The following is a 25,777-nucleotide window of genomic DNA, read 5'->3' on the forward strand; positions in this document are numbered from 1 at the left end:
TCCCCGGTGCCGGCGGCAGCCCGGCGCGCGCCGCAGAGTGTCTCCCGGGCGGAGTGACATCACGCACCGGCCTTAAAGGCGCCGCAGCGGGTCCGGCGGCGGGAGAGAGAGAGAGCGGGGCGGGAGGGGCTGGGGGGGGCGGTGCGGGGGTTTCCCCGCAGGAGCGATGCTGTCGGGGAACGGGGGGGTCGGGGTCCTCTTTACGCCGGGGTCGGTGGCCGCGGGGAGATGGGGCACCGAGGGGTTCCGTGTGAAGGGGGAAAATCAGGGTTTCTCGGGGAAGCGTGCAATAAATTCTAAAATTAAAGATGTTAAGTCCAGTGATAAAGAGCAGACTCCGGACGAAGGGTGCCCACCGGACAGGGGGTCCCCACCGGGCAGGAGGTGACTCCGGACGAAGGGCCGTTTGCTTCACTGACATCACGCTGTCCCATCTTTTCAGGAGATACCCCCAATTTCTGTATTATCTTTTCAGGAGATACCCCCAGTTTCTGTATTATCTTTTCAGGAGATGATACCCCCAATTTCTATATATTGGCAAGCAATTAACAACTGCTCCCTACCCCCTTCCTTCTCCATAGCACACACAATTTTCTTATATCTCTATTACCTGCTTCTCCCTCAGCCCTGTCTTTCCCACCATCAAGAGCAATCAGGGTTTCTCGGGGAAGCGTGCAATAAATTCTAAAATTAAAGATGTTAAGTCCAGTGATAAAGAGCGTAACTCACCCAGCCTTATCCCACTGGGAAACAGCTCCGTTTGCTTCACTGACATCACGCTGTCCCATCTTTTCAGGAGATACCCCCAATTTCTGTATTATCTTTTCAGGAGATACCCCCAGTTTCTGTATTATCTTTTCAGGAGATGATACCCCCAATTTCTATATATTGGCAAGCAATTAACAACTGCTCCCTACCCCCTTCCTTCTCCATAGCACACACAATTTTCTTATATCTCTATTACCTGCTTCTCCCTCAGCCCTGTCTTTCCCACCATCAAGAGCCCAGCTCTGTTTAGTTCCCCCTTTCATGCAAGATGCTCCTTCTCACTCTCTCCAGTCATTCTTTTCTTTCAAGTCTCTGACCTGGGCAGACAGAACCACAAGTAACAGGAACCCCTCCGGTCCCCGGTGCCGGCGGCAGCCCGGCGCGCGCCGCAGAGTGTCTCCCGGGCGGAGTGACATCACGCACCGGCCTTAAAGGCGCCGCAGCGGGTCCGGCGGCGGGAGAGAGAGAGAGCGGGGCGGGAGGGGCTGGGGGGGGCGGTGCGGGGGTTTCCCCGCAGGAGCGATGCTGTCGGGGAACGGGGGGGTCGGGGTCCTCTTTACGCCGGGGTCGGTGGCCGCGGGGAGATGGGGCACCGAGGGGTTCCGTGTGAAGGGGGAAAATCAGGGTTTCTTAGGGAAGCGTGTGGTAAATTCTAAAATTAAAGATGTTAAGTCCAGAGATAAAGGGCATGACTCACCCAGCCTTATCCCACTGGGAAACAGCTCCGTTTGCTTCACTGACATCACGCTGTCCCATCTTTTCAGGAGATACCCCCAATTTCTGTATTATCTTTTCAGGAGATACCCCCAGTTTCTGTATTATCTTTTCAGGAGATGATACCCCCAATTTCTATATATTGGCAAGCAATTAACAACTGCTCCCTACCCCCTTCCTTCTCCATAGCACACACAATTTTCTTATATCTCTATTACCTGCTTCTCCCTCAGTCCTGTCTTTCCCAACATCAAGAGCCCAGCTCTGTTTAGTTCCCCCTTTCATGCAAGATGCTCCTTCTCACTCTCTCCAGTCATTCTTTTCTTTCAAGTCTCTGACCTGGGCAGACAGAACCACAAGTAACAGGAACAGACCAGGCATTCAGCAGCACAAAGATATTTTCTGTTTTGATCTCAAACCCTTTTCTGGCAATTCCTAACATGCCTTTCTGATTGAGACTGAAGACTGGGCTCTCTTTCCAGAATAGTAAATACCTGATTTTGAGCCCAGCCTGGCTATTGTGCCTCCTGTGTGGCACTTTTAATTAGTAAAATCTAATGTCTTACACCTGAATAGCAGCCACTCAATAGCAGGACATCCTTCTGCTCCTTAACCACATCACTGATCTCCTTCTGCTCACCAGCTCCATCAGAAAACTCCTCCAGGACTTCAGGGGCATGACTTTGCTCCACAACAGATGCTTTGGCCCTTTGAATGACGATATACATCTGTTTCATCTGGCTGTGCTTTACTCCATCCCAAAGTGAGTTTTGGTCTATAGAGGTCAGATTTCTGCAGACAGCAGTTCCTTGGATCAGTTTTGGAGGCTTTCTAAAAGGATTGGCATCAGGTTTGCTGCATTGCCTTCCTGGAATACCAGATGGGGTTTTGTTGAAATGCATTTTGTCTTCATGTTCTCATAACTACGGAACATGTTGAGAGTTCATAAACAAGAAATTCTGAACGCCAAAATACTGGCTGAAAATATAAATATTTTTTCTTAAATAATTAGTGTTTTAATTTCCATTGATAAATAAATATTTTCCACAAAAAGAGACGTAATTATTCAAGCCAACCTTAAAACAATGTCCCCTTGTGTGCGTGCACATATAGAGAAGAAACCTTATCGCCGATTTGGCTGAAGGGAGGTTTTGTCTAGAAAATGCTTATAGAAATTTGATATTAGGTGCATCGTTATCAGCTCAGATAATCTATACCTGAAACCTTAGATTTTTCAATGTATATAACACTGCCTGTTCTGCATGAGGAGGATTCTCCTCAAGCACCGGGTCTCAAATGGTGCAGAGTGGGTTTCAGGGGTCTGTGGTCCTGGATGAAAGTTGGGGACACCATGTGGCACAAGCAGTGTGGAAACCCAACAGTTATTTGTTTTCTCAAATAGATTTGTTCTTTTCTTTTTAGAAGAAATGGGATTCCATATACACAGTAATACAGAAAGAGGATACTGTCCTCATTTTTCATGCATATTTTCTTGCAAAGCCAGAAGAAGAGCTGGCTGAATGAGGTAATTATTGAGATAGCAGCATTAATCATTAATCGTATGCATTCTCTTTAACGGTAACACATTTCCACGCCAGATTTAGAACATCTGTTAACTGATTGCACAAAGACCATTTCCAGTATTCCAGGAGAATACTGGAAATGGTCTCCGTGCAATGTTGAACCAAGAGTTGAAACCAAATATTGCGGAGAGTTAATTTTAAACAACTCCTAGCCTAGAGGAGGAAGGCGGAGGAGCTGGGAGGGATAAAGAAAGTGAACTGAGATGCTCTTGTATCTGTGGGCACACTCACCCAGCAGCATGCAGGGGTGCAGGACACTTTGGCTTTTGCTCTTGGCTGCTGTTAGCAATGCCCCAAAACCACAGAGATCAGCCCCAAAGCGGGCAGAGAACTGTGCACAAGGTCGTGGTGCTTAATATTCAAATCCTGTGCCGCTGCTGGTCCGTCTGCAGGCATTTTGCTGTTATACTGGAGCGAACTGGGACCCGTTAGAGCAAAGCAGAACTCCCTTGCTTTGGAGAGTGGCACTAGCAGGGGCATCTTTGCCCTCAGAAAGACTTCCCCACGTGCTGCTGAGTCCCACCAGCGGGGTGAGAGGCTCGTGGCTCTTATCTTCAGCCGACAGCGTGGAGCACACTGCTGGGTGTTGAGCCCCACACGGCTCCCAGCTGACGGAGGATCTCCTCAGACTGATAAGAGGCAGCAATGCCATATGGAGAACTGGGAAGGAAGGAAGGAAGAACCTCCCTGCTGCTCTGAATCCCACCCTGGGCTTGTAGCCACTCACAAGTGCTGGTGAGAGGGAGATGAGGTGTGTTCTTCACTGTGAGGGTGGTGGAGCACTGGAACAGGTTGCTTGTAGGGAGATGAGCGTGGTTTCGGTTACGGATGGGGAATCCTCTTCCTCCTCCCAAGAGAGACCTGGGGTTTCTAATTGACAAGCAGCTGAATATGAGCCGGCAGTGTGCCCAGGTGGCCAAGAAAGCCAATGGCATTCTGGCTTGTATCAAAAATAGTGTGACCAGCAGAAGTAGGGAGGTTGGTTTCAGTTACGGATGGGGAATCCTCTTCCTTCTGCCAAGAGGGGCAACAGGGAGATTGTGTCATCCTCAACACTCCTGATTCTGCCTCCTCCTCAACCACAAACCCATCATTTTTCACCATTCCACGCTCTGTTGACCAGCTTACCTTCTTTCCACAACAGGTTTTGACGCTGCTGATGAAAGGGAAGAAGTTTCCCATCCTCTTACCAGGGGCTGTGTGCAGGGACTGGGGTGGACTCGGTAACTCGTGGTAAATTCACACTTAATCACTCCGGGAATGAAAGAAACCACTCTGCAGGGACAGAGTATGTTAGAGATGAAAGGAGATTATACATTTCTTGTCCAACTGTAAAAGATTTCTGAGCTATGATGCATTTCACTGGAAACGCAGCTGATCCAGGGATAAATCCTTTTTAAATATTAACGTATTAATAACATACAAGGGTTTAAACTTCTGGGCAAGACAGAAGTAAAATAACATTAAATCTCACTGCTGCTTCCAGAGTCACTAGTCATCAGCAGCTAATGCTTGGTGTCTCTTTGAAGGGCCGAATCCCACGAGCAGAGGCCAGTCCTGCCTCCTCCTCAGCCACAAACCCATCATTTTTCACTGCTGTTGATCAGCTTACCTTCTTTCCACAACAGGTTTTAACACCACTGATGAAAGGGCAGAAGTTTCCCATCCTCTTAGCAGGGGCTGTGTGTTTTCTCTGGGGGAGCACTGCAGTGCAGGGACTGGGGTGGACTCGGTAACTCATGGTAAATTCACACTTAATCACTCCGGGAATGAAAGAAACAACTCAGCAGGGACAGAGTATGTTAGAGATGAAAGGAGATTATACATTTCTTGTCCAACTGTAAAAGATTTCTGGGCTATGATGCGTTTCACTGGAAACGCAGCTGATCCAGGGATAAATCCTTTTTAAATATTAACGTATTAATAACATACAAGGGTTTAAACTTCTGGGCAAGACAGAAGTAAAATAACATTAAATCTCACTGCTGCTTCCAGAGTCACTAGTCATCAGCAGCTAATGCTTGGTGTCTCTTTGAAGGGCCGAATCCCACGAGCAGAGGCCAGTAAATTAAAAAGCAATGTAGAGAAACACCCTGAAGCAATGTGTGAGCAGTGATAAGAAGACAACTCCATGGGTTGCAACAATCAGGCAGATCCAGGCAGCGGGAAGACATGTCAGGGGCCACATAGCAGAAATAGTTATACCCTCCAGGAGCTACCCAACAAGCTTGTTTCTGTGGGCAGTGAGACATGAGTGATTTCTCTGCAGAAATGCGCAAGGAAGATGGATTAGGGACTATGAAGACACCAGAAACAGGCATGGAGAGCTCCACTATCACTGGCTGCAAAAGCTCATCTCTGCCCTTCCTTGTTGAAGACCTGGGTAGGTTTTACTGGAGAAACAGTGTCCCAGGAAGTATTAGGCAGAGGGAAACCCTCTGGTCTTTTCATCAGCCATTTGTGTATGGTGTTATATAGGGAACACCTCTAACAAGTGCCTGAAGCAGCTGAAGTCCCATGAGAAGATATGTCTCCAGACCTACAAGCAAGGCTCAGATGATGAAATTGCATAATGCTGGAGCAGACCTCCTGGGACAGGCCACTCTCAGTGTAGAGAGACCAGGAGATTCCCAGTTACATCCAGCGTATCCTCCCGAATCACAGCCTGGCTGAGCACCAGCCAGCAGTCAGGGGAAATGTCCCACGAGCAAGCCCCTAGAACCACCCAAGATGCTCACTTGAGGGCCCTCTCTGGTGTATGGAAGGTCTTCCTCTGCTACTATTTCTGGAGAGCAAGAGAAGCAGCATCACCTGGAGCCTGGAGCCACAGTCCCACCCAGGCAAGGCTGACCCTTCCAGATGCCAAGGTCTTCCTCTGCCACAATTTCTGGAGAGCAAGAGAAGCAGCATCACCTGGAGCCTGGAGCCACAGTCCCACCCAGGCAAGGCTGACCCTTCCAGATCGAGCTGGAGCCACACTCCCACCCAGGCAAGGCTGACCCTTCCAGATGCCAAGGAGGTTTTGGCTGAGAAGAACCGTCTCAGTAAGGACACGCTTGAAGCTGAGAGCAGAGCAATGCTGCAACAGGCAGCTACAGTATGGAAGAAAAGCCATTTTTCTCTGTCCCGTCGGGAGGAGACAGCCAGCTGTGACTCACACTCCCTGCTCCCATCCCCCGGGTTCATTTTTGACACAGCAGCTATTGATAAGACCTTGAAAGAGCAGGAAGTTTCCCTGGCAGAGGTGGCTGGATGGGCAACGTGTGGTTATACTGCTAATGAGCCTAAGTGGAGCACTTTGCTCAAAGGCATGAACAAGCTCCCAAGCTTTGACTGTACCATCAACAGCCGCCTGCTCTTGGTGATCAACTCAGCCCCACCACGCTTCATGGCCAAAGGGACACTTTCACCAGCACCACCACTATAATGGTTTAATTATGGGCAGAGAGGAGAGAGAGCTGCCAAGGAGGAGATCAAGGGACAGGTTGATGTTCAACCAGAGCAGAATTTAACAGCAATAGCAACGTGAGGGTGCGATAGTGCAACCCCCACCCTGCCCTTTAGGCCTCTGGGTACTTGGCGTGATTTCCTCCCCACCTGGGTGAGGGAATGTAATAATTGAAATAATACAATGGACCAGAACGTAACATAATGGTCTACCATGAAAGAAAGAAAGAAAGGTGGAGAGCAACAGACTAGAACACTACAGCAACCTCTTAGTGTGCCTGGTCTCCATGGCTCTCACTGTTTGAAAATAATAACAATAATAAATCACGCCTGACATCATATGGATCGTGGCCACAGAGGAGAAGGATACCAGGACCCCAAGACGTAGCAAGTTCTGGGCTTGCGTAATTGGTGGAAAGTACTGGAATATTCCATTGTCCGAGCTGGGCCAGAGTGGAAAATTACCTGATGAAAGTCAATTGTCCCAGATCCTGTACGTAACGATTCTAGTAAAGAGCCTTTGAGCACTTGTGGATCACAGCAGGCTGTGGCCAGTATCTCCCCTGAGCTGGGACACTGCTTGGGCTGACACCTCAAGAATCAGAAGGCCAGGGTGAGTCACCCCTCTTGAGTCTCAATTTTCACTCGTTGAGGAATGCCGATGCGCTGTGAACATTTACTCTGAACTTGGTAAAAGGGAGAATTTTTAACTCTCTTCCATCCACCTCTCCACTTATACGTTTATGATGTACACAGTTTTGTGGATGTGGGTGTTCATCCATTTGTCTGTGCACACAAAGGAGTTACAAGAGTGCCAGCTCGTTAGAGTCGTGTGATACTAAAGGATCTTTGGTCTCAGGGATTATAAACTCCAGGGGGAGAAGTGTGTGCTTATATGCTTTGCTTATATATATATATGTATTTGCTTGAGATCTGTGCTTTCACTCATATGTGTATGTATTCATTTGGAATACTTTATAGAAAGTCAGTATGAATCTTGCAATCTTCGAATCTGTAGTTAAGTCAAGTCACTGTTCAATTATTTTGGTTAAATCACTTTGTAAACCTTTACATCGGTTAGTAATTAAGTGCTGCTAAAATTCAACCTCTTGATCTACCACAGATCATTAATAAATTCTGAATTGCTGCTAAATTATAATCTAATATTTCCATCTGTGGCAGATGATCATGGGAAAAATACTTTCCCAGATCTCTCTAGGAAACGTTGACTCCCGTGACTTGGTCTTCTACACCTCAGCCCCTCCACACTCTCACAGAGGGGACTGGAGCCTGTAGGGTTGAGCAGGGAGGAGTTTTTCTCCAAGGTTAGAGACAGGAATGTCTCTGGAGGCTACAAGCAAATTGCAAGCTTGGGGAGCTTCATGCTCCATCAGCCAAGTATCTGCAACACTCACCCCGAAGTACTTACACTGCAAATATCTGCAGAGAGGCTGTGCGTTTGCTGCCCTCCAAACCGTCTGTGTTCGAGAGCCAAAGCCCTGCCCGGGCTGACACAAACTTCCTCAAACACAAAGTTCCTCACACAAACCCCACCGACAACTGAAAATTAGAATAAACCATTCTTTTCAGCTTGTGGAAGCTGGATATCTAACTCTCCAGAAACACGAATGGCAATTTGGAGTTTGGCTTTTATAAGTCGCCTGGAAAATCTCAGTAACTGGAAGCAACTGGAGTATTTAGTCCTAAAATTTAGTCTAAGTGGGGTTTTGTGTGTACATGCACGGTTATCTTCCAGCTAGTTTCCTCCATGTTCACCCCTTCAAACATCTTCCAACCCTTTTTTTCTATTTTTCTCTAGTAGGAAAGGGATTTTGTGAGGCTGCCAGCCCCAGCTGGGCTGGGGTAGAAGCTCATCATCGGGGAAAGAGGAGCAGGCTAATTTTACAAGGTGAGCACTTCTATTTGTCAGGACGAAGGATGGCAAACAAGCCAGTTAAATTGAGATCTTCGAAGTTGCTCATACTAATCAGAGTGCTTGAGAGCTGCAGGAAAATTTACGGGAGAGAAGCAAACACCACTTCTTTCTGGGCACCGATCTGATTAAACAGGCAGAGTGAGACAGTTTCTCATTTGTGTTAATGGAGAAGCATCCTTTGTTCGTGTTCAGTCCCACTGATTCCCAGCTCACAATATCCTATTTAAGCTCCATTAATTCACTGTGGAGCCTATAGGAAGAATTCATGTTGGTTCTTGCTGGAAGGACTCGCAGCATCACTGTTAGTGAAAGGAGGAATCAAGACAGCAGGGGAGAAGGGTTTGGATATGAAAAATCAGCAGAGTGAAAATTGGAAAATGAGGAGTGGAGCTTTGGGTCTGCTGAAGAAACCCTGTGCTTGTGCCCGAGCCAGGAATTCACCCTTTGTGAGCATCTTCATGACAATTTTCTGACTTTGTAAGTCAGGACTCCTCAAAGGTTCCTCTGGAGGCTCCTCAAAAGCCAGTAAGGCAGGGGAAAATGCTGCACCTCCAGCTGGGGCTGGACACATCCTTGTGCATTTTGGCTCCACAAGCTATTAAAAGACAAGAAACACCTCAAACACTAACGTCTGCAGGTGACTCCTTCCCCGTGGCCACAGGTGGGACCTAACAGTGCTCAGAGAGAGAATGTAGGACTAAGAGCTGCCTAGAGAAACAGAGACAGCACGTACACTGGAGCAAAGAGGCAGGCCTTCTGCTGAGCTTTTAGAAAGTGAAGCTACAAGTATTTCAAAGGAAAAAACAAAGTCAAGGCAATGCTGGCAAATCCAATTGCTCACTGCGTACGGTCACATTCACATCCAGGCAGTTGGGTCTCAGCAGCCTGGGGACTGTGGCTCCTCCTGACCATGTCACCTCCCTGGATGACAGCATCTCACACTGGTTTTTGGTGCTGCCATGGGACAGTCTCAGCACTCGTTTCCACATATGTAAGACTGATGGGCTTCACAGCAGGGGCTAGGTCTTGGCGTGGATGCTTTTCCCTCTAGAAGGACATGGTTCAGAGCCCAGATGTGGTCCAAATGGTGACTTTGCAGCAGCTATCCAAGGCTCATACTCTTCATAATTTCCAAGGATGCTTATTCTTCATAATTTATTATTTTTGCAAATGGCTCATTGCTGTGAATCCTTGCTGTCATTCCAGAGTCCAGTGTGACCACTACCAAAAGTTATGCACAAAAACTTCAGGTCCAGCCTGGACAAGCATTAGAAGCTGCTCTTTGGTTTGTTTGCCCAGCAGATATTTATCACTGTTGCAATGCTGACTAATTACCTAATTGTGTGGATCGACACCTTTCCTCCAACACCTGTGGAAGCAACAGAAGGAACTTGCTGCAATAAACTTCCCCCGGCAGCAAGAGCTGCGGTTTGGTCCCTGGAGGAAACCAGACCCAAAGGAGGGGTTTCCACGTTTCCCCCTGAAACATGATGATTTGATAATATTTGGGCAGACAGTGCCACCAAAAGGAAACGTGATGAATTGCCCAGCCAAAAAAAAATTGCCTTTTGCCAGCACTTTTTGAGCAGTTGCTATGACTACCCTCCCTCCACAGACCCCTGCTTTGTTCCCCCATCAGCTCCTCAGAGGGTGCTTTGGTGCATCCATCAGAAACACACACAGAGCCCTCCTAAGGCTCCGGACTTGAGAAATTAATGGTTTTAGCCGTTCAGCTAAGGGAGAGTCTCTTTTCAGCCCAGCAGCTAAAGATTTTCCCAGCCCTATACAGCACGATCTTATAAAATTCCTTGAATACTGAATTGCGACACGTGGAGAAATCTTATTTTTGATAGTTTTTAGATAACATGTGCCTCTATGTTTTGCAAAACAACACTGCCTTTGCTCCTGATTTTCTGGAAAACTTTTTTTTTTGTTTTGATAGCAGTCAGTACCAACAGAAATTAAACATGAGAATTTGCCTGGACCTTTAAAGTGCCTATTTCTGCAGCTGACTTCACTCTGGGATGTGACTGAGTGGCTGAGCCTGAGCCTGGTCCTGGTCCATGGTCTGCCTCTGACCACAGCAGCTGGAGCATCCCAGAGACCCAGCCTGGATCTGCCAGACAGGGATGAGGGACTTCACATCCAATGCGCTTTATATCAAGCTGATATCTCAACCACGACTTTCTCCTAAGTTAATGAGAAGTTGAAATAAGGGTCTTCATTTATCCAGGGAGATGGATTAAAATGCTTTTCCCAGGCTGGGTTCTCCCGGCTCCCGCTGCCGGGGTGGCTGCAGAGGGTGCTGTTAACCTGCACACACCAGTGGGACAGACCCCGCCGGCTGCTGCAGGCCCTGTCTGTGTTCAGGGGGGGATATTAAAGAATTTTGCTCCTAGGATGTCAATTCAGGCTCTGCACAGACCTGTCTGTACAGTCCCACCTGAAGGCTTCCATTTAAGATGACAGGAAAAAGCCAGGTCCTGTTGGCACACCCCATCCAGCTGCCTTCAGTCTGTATCTTGGAAAAAACATTGTCTTCTGCTTTGATATGGAGCGTAGCAGGATTTTGCAGCTCCCTGCTGGGTGTCAGCACGCCCTGGGTGTCCCCAGAGCGAGCAGTGATGGGTTTGAGGGGGGCAAAGCTGGCAAAGGGGGGGTTGGTGGGGACCAATTACTTGGAGCCGAGCAGGAAGGATCAATGAGCTTCACACAAGTTGTGATCTCTTTACTAGTGGGGGAGGATCTATATCCACATTTCTTATTAACCTGATGATGAGGAAACCACAGCTTGGCCTCCCTGCACTGCTGAAGCATAAAAATAGCCCTTTATCACCAACCAAAGGATCCTTGTCCCTTCCCAACATTTGAATTTCATTACCAATGACAACACGGTTGTTACCTATTTTACCCATCTGAAAATGCCCCATTTTTTCATGGGGAACAGGCTGGGCACAGCTGGGCTGCATCAGTCCCATCCTCAGGGCTGAGAGCTGGAGCTTTTCTACAGCATCACATCTCAGGAGGCAGTGAAAACTATTTCACTCCTCTGGTAGGATTCAAACTTTTCATTTTCTGTTTCCAGAGGCAGCTTCTTGCCCCAACTAATGATAAAACCAGGATGTGCTCCCACTACCAAACACTGCCCTCTGCCCTTTCCTCTGATATTCCCTGATTTGCCACGGGGCTGAGGGGACGCTGCAGGTTTCACTGCAGTGATTGCAGGGTGTTCACCAGGACGGGGCAGGGACGGGGACATGGATGAGGGTGGCAGGTGATGGTGGGGGCTGTGAACCCCCTCCAGTCCTGGAGGAGCTTTCACAGGACTCAGCAGCTGAGATCATTTTTTCATGATGGCTTTTAAATCCCTTTCATTTCAGCATTAAATGCACATGCCTTGCTCATCATCGACTACGCGATGGTTTAAAAAGCTGTTTTCTTCCCTTAAAAATCCTGCCATGGTTTTACTCCTGGGTTTCCTCTAATCCTGCTGCTCTGGCCAGGGTGGCTGCAGTTCTCCCGTGCCTCTGCTCTGATGCAGACCACCTTGAGGACCGTGATCCTCAGCATTTGGCTGCCCACACGTGCCATTATTTTCCATTCAGCGAGTACCTGCAGGTGCCAGCGAACAGATGCAGCCGACAGACTGGTCTGAACGGGCCAAGGGTGCCCTTCTGAGTCAGGACTGTGACATTTTGGGGCCAAGGGTGGCGAGTGCCCTTCTGAGTCAGGACTGTGACATTTTTACATATGGAATATTGTTGCCTTCTCAGGCTTTCAGTTTTATTCAGTTGGATCGTGTTTTGTTATTTTTAAATAATAGTTTCAGCATCATTTCTCTGGCTTTCTACCTATCTCTATAACAAAAAGTAATATTAGAGGACAGAGTCTAAAGCCAATTGAATTTTTGTTCCTGCTGCTGTATGAGGACAAGGGGAGGAACAGACACTGGAGAGTGAGGATCCTGCCAAGGGCAGGCTGGGGCTGTGCCATTTCCAGCCTCAGCATCCCTCAGACAGGGCACGTGGTACCCAGCCTGCTCGGCCCTCTCGCAAACAAACAACAATTTCGATTGTAAAAAGGCAGAGAAGAAAGACAAGAAGGAAAAAAAAAAAAGAAAATCCTCCCAGTGAGGTACTTACAGGAAACATCAGAAGACTCCTTCCCAAATTATCCCAAGGTCATCTTGCTCCATCCACTGTTGCTGAAAAACAGTGAAAAAAATCATATTAAAAGCTATTCCAGAACTGCTGTACATGAAAGCAAACAGAAACTTTCAGCCTGTTTTATTACCCCATAGCTGCTTGCTGCTGCACGGTGTTTTCTTTAGTCTGGGTGACCCAGACCTCAAAGCTGCACCCGTAGGCACCATGTCTGGATGTGCCTTGGCTTCATCCCCATCTCTCCTCGGGTGTCCCAGCTCCATCAGCAGAGCTGCTCCACCAGGGAAGGTCCCGAGGAGCCCAGACGGGAAATAGCTACAGCAGGTAGAGCTGTAGCTGCTTGCTTTGGGCACTGAAGTTGCTTGGGGCCACTTTTAGCACAGTTAATGTAATTAGTGTAATTAGCAGCATTAGTGCTGTTAACACACACACATGTTGGGGCCTGGATTGAGCCACCTGAGCTGCTGCTGCTGCTTCCTACCAGCTCAGCTCCAGCACGGACCTGCAGCCGGGCTCCCCGTCTGTGCTGTCTCCTTTCCTTTTATGTGTTTTTATGTTTTATTAAAATTCAGACATCCTCGGTAGCACCATCCTAGTTTCTGTCCCTTCACTCCCCCACGGGACAGCAGCAGTGATTGCTCAAAGGAAAAAAAAAAACAAAAAAAAGAAGCCATTTGTGGTTTTTCTACCCAACTATTTCCTTGCTGCTGATTCAAGAGCGCCGTGATTTCCCTTCGGCTCCTCTGGACTTTTCAGTAGTTCCTCCTCCTGTCCATTTTCTGTGATAACTCAGTCTGAGAAACATCTGCACCCCATTAGGAGCAGCTTTGGGTACATAAAGCCGAATACAAAGGGTAAAAAAAAAACATGTTTGACGGCCGAGTCACGCTCTCATCCAGGAAGCAATCTGGCCATCGGCACGGGGTCCCTGGGGTACCCAAGCTGAAAAACAGGCTCGACCCTTATTTCTAGCACATCACTGGAGCTACTCACTCTGTTAAAATACTAAAGCTGCTGTGAATCACACCTAGAGCATGAAGAAGCTGATGTCCACTGAGTCACCTCGCAGCCTCAGCTTCCTTTTTAGTAAAAATTGCCCGGCGCAGTGTGATCATGGTGTCCCCACCCAGGGAGAGGGGCTTTGTACCCACTTTCTGGCTTTGCTCAATGTTTTCTCAAAAGCTGGAAAAAGGAGGTGCTGGAAATCTGACTCACCATCGAGGGGCTTCAAGAAGATCTGCTTTTGGTAAATTGGGGGCTGTTTGGCAAATGACCCATCAGACAGCAGTGGTTTGCCAGCTGTGCTTTATGTTTAATCTTGGTTGTATATCCAAAGTCAGCAAGGTGCTTTTTAGGGACCACAAGCTCAGTGTGGGACTGGTGGGAAACATCTCCGTTGGACTTGGGGCCCGAGTTCCTCCTGAGCCACCCGCCTCCCATGGGTGACTTCACATCCATCAACCTGCCACGGTGGTTTAAGCATGCCCTTGGCAGTCTTTTCTCAGGACATTCAGAGTGACCCTCGATTTTGGTGGGCTTCAGGGTTTTTTTGTGCTACCTGCTGATGGCCCATGGTCCTGTTCTTCTCCAGATGACCAGCACACTCCCCGAGAGCTCACCTCCCCTTTCTGCCATCCTGTTTTCTCTTAAAGCATTTCTGATTTCACTTCTCTTTCTGGGGGCAAGCAGAGATAAAGGTGTTTAATGGACATCTGAAGATTTATTTTTCCATTTGCAAACTTCTCTTTTCAGGCCATTTTGATTGTGAAGCTCCTTCTATGCCCCTTGGTCTGTTGCTGGCTGCTGCAGACCCTGGTGGTGGAGGAACTCAGGTGTCCTTCTCACCGTTTCCCTGGGCTGGACATGGTTAGCCTCATCTTCCCAGGTGCTGGGGCATTTCCATCAGTTCCTGAGGAAAACTCACAACTGTGCACACAGCTATTTTAGCTATTTTATTTATATTTTTTTTTACATACAACCCGTTCATGCTTTCTCTGTGCCCACGTGGTTTAACAACTTATTTTGGAATATTATTATTATTTTGACTCTAAGGTTGAAGTCTTTGCAGGCTGAGGAATGTTTCAGGCACAAAAGCTGCCCCCATTTTACATCCTCATTTGCTGATTTTCTCAGTCTGTACATGAGCGGCATCGCAAGATTCATGTTCCTACTTTCAAGTGAGAGCACAATCAAAGAAATTATATCCATCCGTCCATCCATCCAGGGTTCAGGCATGTCTGGGGCAGGTAATAAAATATTTTAAAAAATGGAAAATGTTTTTCCTGCTGCCTATTGCTGCCGCTGACAGCGCATCGCTGAGAGCCGGGAGGAGGTTCCTCCAAATTTAATAGCCAGGACTTCGATGGATAACTAGAAATAAATCAAGACAAGCATAGACCAGAGCCAAATGGTTTGCTACAGCTTGCAGGGAGAGCCTCGTGGTTTGGGAAGCACAGTGATTAATTTGTTTTCGTAAAGTAATTACCAATTAATCATTTGGCTAATGATGCTGTATTATGAATTAGTTCTAAACAGACTTCAGCCCAATTATAAGGACTCAACTAGATCATTTAATTGAATGTTTATTCTTCTAAAAGTGCTGCACCCGACTTCTTTTTTTTAGCAGCTGAACACATACATCTAACTGGAAAATGGCACACGTTTAAAATCACTGGCTGCTAACGATGCCTTAAATTACACCCTGTTGTAATTAGGAGGCTCAGTGGTGTATCCATGGCTGAGCTTGACCTCCATGATAATGCCAGTTGTTTAAGCGTGTAATCATTCTTTTACATCAGATCCTTTTTCCTGAAAATGTTGGTATTTAAGGGTTGGGGTTTTTTTTACTTTATCAGATGAGGGGGCCTAAAATAAACATTCTTCTCTAGGCTGACACGTGACAGCATTAACAATGAGTTGAAAATAAAATTGCACATAATGTGCTGTTTAGAAGAATGTCCTCAAAGTTGCTGCAGAAAATACCAGCTGTACATAGCAGACTAATACTTAGCAATTCAAGTTCCCCCTTGGGGGTACATCTGCCAGATATAAATATTAATGAAAGGGAATTGTGACAGGAAGATTAAGATTCATTAATCATTATTATTATCCAGCATCAGGTGCTAACGGGGCAGCCGCTTGGAGGGAGATGCCGTCACCTTGACCTAGTGCAGATATTCGTGAGGATGCCCTAAGAAACTGAGGTCTCCAAAGGAAGCAATAAGCACATTGCTGCGAGATGAGACGGATTTAGGGAGCAAATCCAGAGCTGGGTGGCTGGGGGTATGTGTGAGGTCCCCAGGAGGATGTGGTGGGACAGGGGAGGACCTGGGGCACGACCTCTGCAGCCGCTGTCCCTGCATTTGCCGGGGTGATTCCCTCTGCTCACCCCACACATCCAGGGAAAACAGAGTCAGAGGAACCAGGGGAAGCTGTGGCTCCCGTGCTCCTCTGGGACACGGGCGATTTCACAAACTTTCCCCTCCGACACGTTGTTGGAACACCCCGCAGCTGCCAGACCCTTATGGCTCAGGTTCATGTTGTGTTGGGGTTTTTGATGTCTCAGCCATGGAGTGGGAAAGAGAGGCCGCTGCATCCTCCCAGCTGATCCTCCCTTCCCAGCCAGGTTGGTGTCTATTTTCACAGCCCTCTGCTCAACCAGGCAAAGTTAACTCCTCACTCTCCACCACGCTCCCTTCCTATCACACGTATTGCCTCCTGCCTTCAAATCTTGCTTCTTCAAGTTTCCATTTTAGCGTTTTGACCGTTTTGCTCAGTACTAGCCATCACGGAGCGTGCATGCTCCTTGGTGCAATTGTAACAGAAGGAGTTTTGTGCCACCTCTAGTCTTTGGCGTGATTTTTTTCTCAGCTGATGACAGGAGAAGGTGCCCCAGTTTCACCCCGGACAGCAAGCAATGCCCCGTGCAGTCACTGAGGCACAATATCACCATCCAGGGGAGGGAGGTGCTTGGGAAAGCAGAAACACAGTCATCCCCCTCCACAACACATCCATTTCAAACATTAGCTTGGAGGAGTCCCACCACTCAGGTGATCCTGTGGTGAGGCTAATCTGGGGAATTCATTTCTCTGGTTATATCTACCAGTAGCAGAAACTAGCCCAAGGACACCAGCCTCGATAAAAGAGTACTAACTGAAATACATAGCACAGGCACTTTTTTTTTCCACGTGTGAGACTCTAATGATTGCTGCAGAAGTCGAAATAAAGGCTACATAACTTGGATCAGGTGTTAGTGTTTCTGCCTCCCCCACACCTGCAAATCCCATCAGCTGGTCTTCCTGGGAAAGGCAAAAGTGCCCCCAGCAGCCTGGAGGGAGTTAATGAGAACTGGTAGCGCTGGGGCAGGGAGAGAGAGATTTATGGGGGGGTTGTGTAGGTCAGTGGGGCTATTTGCTGTTTCGTCATCCGTTCCCACCTGTATCATTAATGGAGAAAGGATTACAGACAGGTCCAGCCTGCGCCTGCATCCCAGCCCAGCTCTTCTCTTCATGGGTCCAGATGTGCCTGCATCCCAGCCCAGCTCTTCTCTTCATGTTTTGGGGAACAATTATTCTGGACAGATGCCTCACTTGGATTAAACACACGTTTTTTCTGGTGAGAACGAAGATATAGCTCAGTCAAGATGTCAGGATCAAATCTGTTTGAGGGTCCAGGTGTGACGAGGAGCACAGCTTCTTCCCCTGCTGATGCACCAGCTTCCACGTGGACCACCGGGTCTTGCATCCCTCGCTGCTTCATTCCTTTGTGTTTCCATTTCTTCCATTAGTGCCCTCAGGCACCTTCAACCTATTCCTCTTCAGAAAAAAAACAGTTCCTAATGTCTGGTGTGGTTCCTAAATTGCACTGGCAAAGCAAAGAAGCCCACGTTAAGGTGTCTCAGGAGGAGAGTCCCCACCAGTGGCCTTACCTGGTGATGTGCACGTGCTGGTGTTGGTACAGGAGGTATATATATATATTCCAGGTATTCTCTAATCACTCACTGCAAATACAGCTCTGAACAGAAGCCAAGTTGTTTCATATTAATGAATTGCTTCCTTGCCTCTCCATCACGTTGCTGGGAAGGGACCTGTTTAAGCTTCTTTGTTTAATGCTGGGTTCTGCTCCTCGGCGATAAGTGCTACTTGCCAAAAAGCTGCGTTTCTAACGGAGTTCAAAGTGAAGATATTAAGTCACACACGTCGACGGAATCGGGATTTGGGAGAGGAAGGAGAGCTTAGCTAATCACTGTCCTTCTGGCAGGGTACACACCGATACACTTGACGGTTGCTGAGCTAATTTTCTCCCTAAAGCAGCATTTGGTGGGTTTATAAAGGGACCATTTCAGGTCCATGCTCTGCACCAGATGGGGAGACTGGAGGCCCAAGCCCCACCTTGCTGAGGTTGAAGAAGTTTTCCTATTGATTTTAGGATGCTTTGTATGTAGATCTTAAGGCCTGGAGTACTTTAGTAAAGAAGGCCTCTCGTAGCTAAATTCAGAGCCAGATTCCATGCCCTGCAACGTTTGTGTGAACGCTTCTATTGACTCTGAGGAGGTTTTTCCCCAGGGGTACACAGATTAACAAATAGTCCTTTTTCCCCCTTTCCAAATGAAATCTAACATCAGCTCCTGAGAAAGAAGAACCCACATTGTGAGAAATCCCCAAAGACAGTGACGGTCATGACCACTTCTGTTATTAAAGGGCATATTTTGCCATGGTTTGTTTGGTTTGTTTTATGAATTAAGTTTGTGAATTCATGAGATTAAAAGCTTAAATGGGATCAATGAAGACTACACAGCATGCATCAAAGTAATTGCGGATTGTTTTTCAAACTCCAGAGAACCACTAGTATTGAAGTACTAAGGGTTTAGGGCAATAATTATGAATTTTTCAAATAGAGAGATGAAAGGAAATACATTATCAGTACACGAGGCTGAACTGAACTGTTTGTTATTTCCAGCTGACTGGGACCTCTCTTGGGGTAAAGGTACACGATGTCCTCTCTAAGGTAGCAATCTGATCCACGGGGCAGTTTGAGAAAAATCATTTGCTCTCTGTGTACAGGAAGTTAACTATGTGGAAAAGTAATAAAGCAGCGTAAGCCTTTGAGAGAAACACAGAAGCTTCCAACTCTGCCCTCCATTCTTTCCTTTTTACCTCCGAGCGAGACTGTATGGAAAATATATTAAAATTCAGAGATTTGTTTAGCTCCAATTTCCAGATGGCAACATATGATATTTGCCGGCTTTTGATTAAAATTAGGCTTTTCTGATCCAGAAGGGTAAAGCTGGTAATGTTCTCATCTCCCAAATCCTTGATTTCTGATGTTCATTGTTTCCATAAATTATCAAGTCCAGCCAATAGAAAGCAGCTAATTTCTATCTAGTGGAAGTCAGGGAGATTTGTAGATTTGATATTGCGTAGTTTGAACTATTTTAATGTGCTGAATTGATGGAAATACTGAATTTAATATTCTCAGAACAAATCACACCTGATTTTCAGACAGATTTCCCTCCCTCCTCTGCCTGATCCCTTGAGTTTAAATAATCCCACTATATTTTGCATGGCTGTCTTTCAACGTACCTGAGACTTGGGCCTCCTTCGTGCTTAAAACCAGAAACTATTTCATACAGCCTGATTCGGTTCAACCAGACTCTGATTTGTCTTGCTTCTCAGTGAGGAGGTGGCAGAAGGATCTGAGGTACCCACAGGGGATGCGGGGCAGGGAAGGCAACACTGGCTTCTCCAGTCGCGTTCCCGTTTCCAGCCAGGGCAGCTATGATGGATACTGGGATGGATTCTCACCAGCTTGGTGGACCCACAGGTTTCCTGAAACAGCACCAAGCTCTTGTCCACTGTGGAAGGCAGGCAGCAAGAGCTTCAAGGTGGTGCACCACCTCATCCTGAGCAGTCCAAAAAAACCAGGGTTGAAGCTCTTGTCTTCTGCTGGGTCCCAGGATCCAGCCAAAACCCCTTCCTTTCCTGTTGAGAACACTGAAGTGCAGCACAGGCAGAAATTATTAACCATCATGTACCTTGCAAAGCTGTCACCTTCCTGGTCTTAGTGTCATAGTTATCCACAGGGAAAACTGGTCTAACTATGGAGATGGAGCTAAATATGATGCGTTTTGCCTCTTCAATCACTAAGAGAACAGAGGTAGCCCTGGTACATTGAGCTGCAGGCTGTCAATACCAATGCATCACCATTACAGAAGCACTCAAAGATTAACTAAATATTTGGAGCAAACACATCTATTTCGAACAGCAAGCGTCTATGCACATAGCAGGAATGGGAAAGAGCTTCATCAACTTGTGTGGTGTCTCAGAGAGGTGACACAGCTGGCAGCAGAAGAGTGTGTTGCAAGATTTCACAACTGCAGAGGAAACGCTGTGCTGACCTTTGTTTCGGTAAGATCCTCATCTGGTGGAAATCGGTCAAGATCCACCAAAGCCAAGTTGTTCCTGGATGCTGTTGCCCAGTTCTCCGGAGTCAAAACTTGATGTTTTATAGAAGCTCATAGTTGCACATATTAAAGTAATCAGGAGCATTTTCATTACTGACTGTGCAAGTGAAATGAAGACAGACATAATGGAAATGTGTTCAAAAAATTTTACTGACAAATAATTTAAATAAAAATGTTGTTTTTTTTCTCCTGTGTATGACTGTTCTGCACAGTAACCAGGTCTAACAGATGCCATTAATACAATGGAAGGATTGTAGTGGAGGGGAGAGGAAATGTATTTCCCAATCCCTACTGGAAATTATGTCTCTGGTTAATTCCTCCAAGCAGCTTAGATTTAAATAATTCTTATTTTTTTCCCATTGGCCATTTCCTATAGCTGCACATCCCTCAAGTGAACATCTAGCCTTTGGGATTAGCCACAGAAAAATACAGTTCTCTTCCTCACCCTCCTCCATTGGGATGTTTTCTAGAGCGAGTTTATCCAGGTTCCTCCAAATCAGTCATTTCCCTCTCTGCTGCTTTCTGCTGTCATTACGCAGTCCAGGTTATCACTTGTTTTGTTTGAGGGGAAGAGTATTTTTACCCCATACTCATGCAGATTTTCATGTTGTTGTAGGTGTCAAGAGCTTCTCATTCATGCCTGTGTTGACTCAATCTTTTGCTGACAAAGACAACCCCCTTGCTTTGTTCTCAGCACACTGCGCAGCCAGCACAGAGATCCCAAATACTTGTTTCTCCCTCTTGTTCTCCCTCCTTGTTCTCCAAATCTTCTGTCTCTGTGAGGAATCCATCACCCACAGCCAGGTCAGGACAGAGCTCTCCCTCTGTCCTGTAGGTAGGAAAGTACCCACCGGAGGAAAAGGTCTGATTCAGACCTGGCAGCCCTCTGGAGAAGGAGGTGGTTGATGGGGCGAGTTCAGAGGTGCTGTCTCTTAGGAGCTGGTGGGCTGACGACCCTTCATCGGCCACAGAGGAAAGTGCCTTCTTGTCTGACTCCAAACTTGGTGGGATGGTCTGAAAGAAACACGTACAAGACCAAAAGCTAAGGTCTCAAATGCATGAAGAAGCAGGGATAACACATTGGAAACCACGCTGCCTTTGGGGACACAGCAGTCCCCTGCAGCAATGGGACAAATCTCATCCAGAGCCAACGGTGTCCCCACATAACAGGAGGCTGGGGTCCACAGGCTTGTTTCAAGGGACAGGGACCTTGCCAGGGCTGTCTCAGGCATCTCCTCCTTGCAGGTAGCTCTACTTCCACATTATGTTTTCAGAGCACAATTCATCATTGTGTTCTTAATAGAGTCTAATTTTGGAGAACAGCAGGTTGTGAGATGTGCCCACCTCTCTTCCTCCCTTCCTACCCCTTTCAGAAACATTGAAGGTGAGTCTCATCTCACTTAATTGAACCCCGTTTAATCACACAGACTTTGAAACAGTCTGTGCAGGGTGACAAGAATTCCTAAGAGGCAGCTCACGTCATAGAGGGAGCTGAGGTGCCTCACTCAGAGGCGGGGGGGACATCCCCACCGCACACACCTAAAGGCAGCTGCAAGGGCTCCCACTCTTGCCTTTGGCTTATTTTGTTCATTTTTTTTTCCCCAGTTATGTCTCTTCCTGCCCTGAAAGTATGTGTTCAGGCAAAGGCCCTGCCTGCACAAATTCTGCATTTCTTTGTGTGTGACCTCAACTAAAGGAAAGTGCAGTAGCAACACACAAGCGAAGAACATCTCCACATCTGATGGGGCAACAACACTGGTGCCTTTGGAAAGGCCAGTGCAGCTGGTGGGGTCAATGTTCCCACTCAGAGAGGACAGAGCATTCCCTCACTCTGTGATATCTCGGGGCGCAATTTAACTTACTTTCTTGGCATCTCCAACATCCTGTGCACATCCACATTCACTTTCATCTTTCCCATCATTATCAGGCTTTTTTTCCTCTGTATTTAATCCATATGTGAGTGGCTGGCCAAGAAGCTCTTCAGTTGTTCTGTAACATGGAAAATATCCTGTGGAAACAGCTGAATAACTCGCTTCCTCATCGTGCTTAGTGTTAACCTCGCCATCGTTGAAGCTTTCTTCTGTTTCTGTGCTGATGCGCGATGCAACGAGGGAAGATGGGCTGATAAAGACGTAAGATGTTCTATAGAAGGGCAGGTACGGGAGAGCAAACGCTTGGACTGAGTGGTCACTGCAAAGGGAGAGTTTGGTACTCAAGTCTTCAGGACTGTCCCTGGTCAGCAGGACGTGCTCCGAGTCTTCTGGGCTGGATGGTGGGGGAGTGGTGTCATCCCTCTCCTCCAGATCTCCTGCAAGCTCCTGAAAGAAATTCATATTTGATCAAATATAACAAGATCATAATGGGCAAGAGCCATTAGCAAAACCAATCAATGACGTTAATGAGCTCTGCTGTCAATCCAGGGCATGGCACATCAGCCACTGCAAAGAGATAACGAGCTCAGTCAGAAGTCTGAGGATTGTAAGAGTTTGGCTGATGTATCTTTAAGTTCTTTCTCTTTGAGTCTTGAAATGGTTTCTCAAAGAGAAACCATTTCAATTAAATTTAAACACCATCTTAGCTCCTATATTCTCAAGCAGTTTTTAGGAGTTCACACAGGAAAATATGAAATTTCCTGTTTTCCCTAATGTTGATGAAGAGCAGCAATACCCATACTTCAGAAATAAAACCCCTGCTACCTGATTTTTTACAGACTACTGTTTGGCACTGTATGAAACCACAGCCCACAGGGACAACGTCTGTACCTGATCTGAGGTTAAACTTACATCTGATTTCGTGAGCTCCCTCGGCAGACTCCGAGCCAACAACATGGGACTCCCACAGGCTTGGGCTATTTTGGGTGATTTATGGCCTCCTGAAAATCTTGGTAGATCAGTGGTACTTGTGAGCATTCTGCAAATGGAAGAACATTAAAATTCGGGTAGAGCTTGAAAAAACCTAACCCTGTACAACCTTCTTCTCTGCCAGATATTTTCCTTTTGAATTTTCAATGCAACCCAAACTGGCATATGCAATTCAAGGCTTTGAAACAGTTTGGAGCTCCAGCTTTATCTCTCTCTATTTGAAAAGCCTATTTAAACCACTATTACAATACACTATTTAATTGAAAAAAAAAAGTAAAAGGTCATCTTACTGTTATAGAAAAACACACAGAAATAGTTTGCTACTAGAAAAATGATCTATCCCTTAGCTGCTTGCTGTCCTGGTGCTGTGAATTCCCAATCGACATTGACTTCCTTCTGCTTCTTTCTTATCAGGAGATCTGTCTCTAAGGCTTTCTGCATTTTAAGGATCTCTTACAAATATTCAAATGGGCCCACATTTATTCATTTGGGTATTGTAACTGCAGCCCATCTGTTCACAAGGGTGAGAGAAAGGATATTTTCATATTTACCAGGTACCCAGGAAGCATCCAAGAAGGGAAACCCAGTGGGGAGGGCATCATCCCGTGTCCACCTGGCTGCCTTGGTGATGGGATTCCGAGGCATCATCATAAACACTGTAGGTAGGAAGGGGGATGACATCGTCCAACCACCACTAACCCCAACTCCCTGAGCTGTCCCCTTCCTCAGTACATTTTTGTGGACATCCTGGTTTTACTGGGGTGCTCACATGCAGCCTGGCTTCCTTCTAAAGAAGCTTCAGTTGCTTTTATCCCTGTCAGTGAGATAAGGAACTGCTGAGATAAGCCCTAATAAACCAACTGGTCCCAGCTGGGGTGTTGGTCCTGGTTGGGGTGTTTCAGCAAAGCCAGGAGGGGATGGGCTCCTCCACCACCTTCTTCACTGGTGCAGGAGAGCTTGTTTGATGGACTCCCAACAAAACAACCAGCAGCCCAAGTGGCACAGCTGAAGGGACAGATTTCAACAGAAATAGCATCAAATGAATGTATTTTTTCCATTTTCATACTAATCGCTGCAAAGGCAGTGATAAGTATAAATTTCATTTTACCATGACAGTATAATGCATCTCTTTCTGATTTATAAACATAGAAAAAAGCACAGGAATGCCTCAGTTGTGCCTTTTAAGGCATTTTCAAAGCCATGTATTTCCATACTTTAAAAAAGTATGTGTCCTGTAAATATATAGAAACAAAGACATTCTGATATTTCACGTTGAAATAGTTATCATCTCTTTTCCTCCATTCAGGTTTAAAATATTTTTCGCTAAATTACATGATTTTTCATATTCCTGCATCAACAGATATGTATTTCAGTGTTTAACTGGCAAGTGTAATAGAGTGGAGCAGCTCCTCTGACAATATATTAAAAATGCTTATAAATACCCCAGTAACAGAGAAATTCAGAATAAGATTCATTCCCGCATACTATTTGATCTATTTACTGAAATTCCAGAGCTCTAAAGCACAGGAATGATTTTGAATGGACTATATTATTATTCATCCCATTTATTATCCCGGTTGCTGCCTGCAGTAAAAAGTGGTTTATTATAATGTGATTTCTCAACTGCATCAGTATGATATACCGGCAGCTAATGAAGTGTTCAGGCACCCAAAACCCCAGCTTCATTGAAATTCATTACCACAAAGATTCTGCCAGAACTAATTGCTGTCAAGGCTGCTTATGCATACGTCTTGGTTTCATTTCACAAAATGACAGAGCTAATGCTGGTACAAACCAATGTGAAAAAAAAATCCCTTCTAGCCCGCCAGGCACCCTGGCACAATGCAGGTTTCTCCAGCGAGCTGACATTCCTGCAGGGCCAAGAATAGCCTGAGGATTTGGATACCTTTTCTTCTTTAAATTGAAATATAGAATCATAGAATGGTTAGAGTTGGAAGGGAGCTTAAAGACCATCCAGTTCCACCCCCTGCCCTGGGAAGGGACACCTCCCACCAGCCCAGGTTGCTCCAAGCCCCCTCCAACCTGGCCTTGAACCCCTCCAGGGATGGGGCAGCCACAGCTTCTCTGGCCAACCTGGGCCAGGCTCTCACCACCCTCACAGCAAAGAATTACTTCCTAAACTCTAATATTAATCTACCCTCTTCCAGTTTGAAGCCATTACCCCTCGTCTTTATGTGCAGAGGAAATAATGACTGAGTGTGGGAGAGTCTTAAGGAAAAGATGGGGAGGTCTCTGCTGCCTCCAGCGCACCCCAAATCACTAGGCTTTGGGCAAGTCATGGGGTTTGGGTTGGGGAAGGAGTCCAAGACCTGGGATTTGAAGACAGGAGAAAGCAGGGGTGGCTGCTGAGGTGTCCTGTCCCCCTCTACACCCCTGGGTGCTGAGCCCCCACCTCCACCTCCTGCTGCCCCCACAGCCTTCCCTGATCCTCACTGTCCCCCCAAATTCATACCCACACCCCTAAGACCAGCCCCTCTTTCCAAGCTGCCAATGCTCTTTTGCAAGACGAAGGTTGCTTTAAAGACGCTTTTGTGGGGAAAAGCAATAAATGCAATTTGCTGGGAAGGAATTTGTGACCGCGGATGAAGTTTGAGAACCCGGGGACTGACTCGAGCAGATTTGCCGAACAACTCCATTTACGTGCTGTTTGTGCATTCCTGTTTCAAAAGTCAGCCTACGCGGATCCCTCCAGATACGCCTTGCCAAAATACTTGAGACTGCTCCAAGGGAACGATCTCGACTCTTGCAGGTGGGTTATGGACCCCCCGAGAGGTGCCGGAGGTGTCAGGGAGTTCACTAATTACGCCTCATTATGGCGTGTA

At 46.8% G+C, this 25,777-nt stretch overlaps 1 protein-coding gene and 2 long non-coding RNA genes across 5 annotated transcripts in view; 1 reads left to right on the top strand and 2 right to left on the bottom strand.

Moving 5' to 3' along the window:
• Positions 1 to 4,165: 4,165 nt before the first annotated feature.
• LOC106891456 lies at positions 4,166 to 19,591 on the bottom strand. Its single transcript, XR_001412693.1, has 3 exons — positions 19,193 to 19,591; positions 12,591 to 12,652; positions 4,166 to 4,340 (listed from the first exon to the last, which is right to left on the bottom strand). It is a non-coding gene; the product is annotated as an uncharacterized LOC106891456 (long non-coding RNA).
• LOC106891455 overlaps positions 6,073 to 25,777 on the top strand; it is a 57,285-nt gene continuing 37,580 nt past the window's right edge. For both annotated transcript variants that reach the window (XR_001412690.1, XR_001412692.1), the window contains exon 1: positions 6,073 to 7,125. This is a non-coding gene — a long non-coding RNA (uncharacterized LOC106891455). The remainder of the gene's footprint in view (positions 7,126 to 25,777) is intronic.
• Positions 19,646 to 23,569, bottom strand: LOC106891453. 2 transcript variants are annotated; one of them, XM_014948001.1, is made up of 4 exons: positions 23,486 to 23,569; positions 22,857 to 22,983; positions 21,936 to 22,391; positions 19,646 to 21,087 (listed from the first exon to the last, which is right to left on the bottom strand). In XM_014948001.1, the coding sequence occupies exons 2-4, from the start codon at positions 22,980 to 22,982 to the stop codon at positions 20,764 to 20,766; spliced, it is 906 nt and encodes a 301-aa protein (XP_014803487.1). In that variant the 5' UTR covers position 22,983; positions 23,486 to 23,569; the 3' UTR covers positions 19,646 to 20,763. The 2 variants fall into 2 exon arrangements, with proteins under 2 accessions (XP_014803487.1, XP_014803486.1); XM_014948000.1 differs by having other exon boundaries at positions 22,857 to 23,566.

Source organism: Calidris pugnax, unplaced genomic scaffold, assembly GCF_001431845.1.
Source record: "Calidris pugnax isolate Ruff unplaced genomic scaffold, ASM143184v1 scaffold27, whole genome shotgun sequence".
Taxonomy (NCBI): domain Eukaryota; kingdom Metazoa; phylum Chordata; class Aves; order Charadriiformes; family Scolopacidae; genus Calidris; species Calidris pugnax.

What these genes read in the sequence shown, in the direction of transcription:
- LOC106891453 (XM_014948001.1), bottom strand. Translation starts at nt 22,982, where the DNA reads ATGCTCACAAGTACCACTGATCTACCAAGATTTTCAGGAGGCCATAAA. An exon ending in GGGAGCTCACGAAATCAGAT is followed by an intron (nt 22,392 to 22,856) that starts GTAAGTTTAACC and finishes AATTTCTTTCAG; the next exon opens with GAGCTTGCAGGAGATCTGGA. An exon ending in ATGTTGGAGATGCCAAGAAA is followed by an intron (nt 21,088 to 21,935) that starts GTAAGTTAAATT and finishes TGTTTCTTTCAG; the next exon opens with ACCATCCCACCAAGTTTGGA.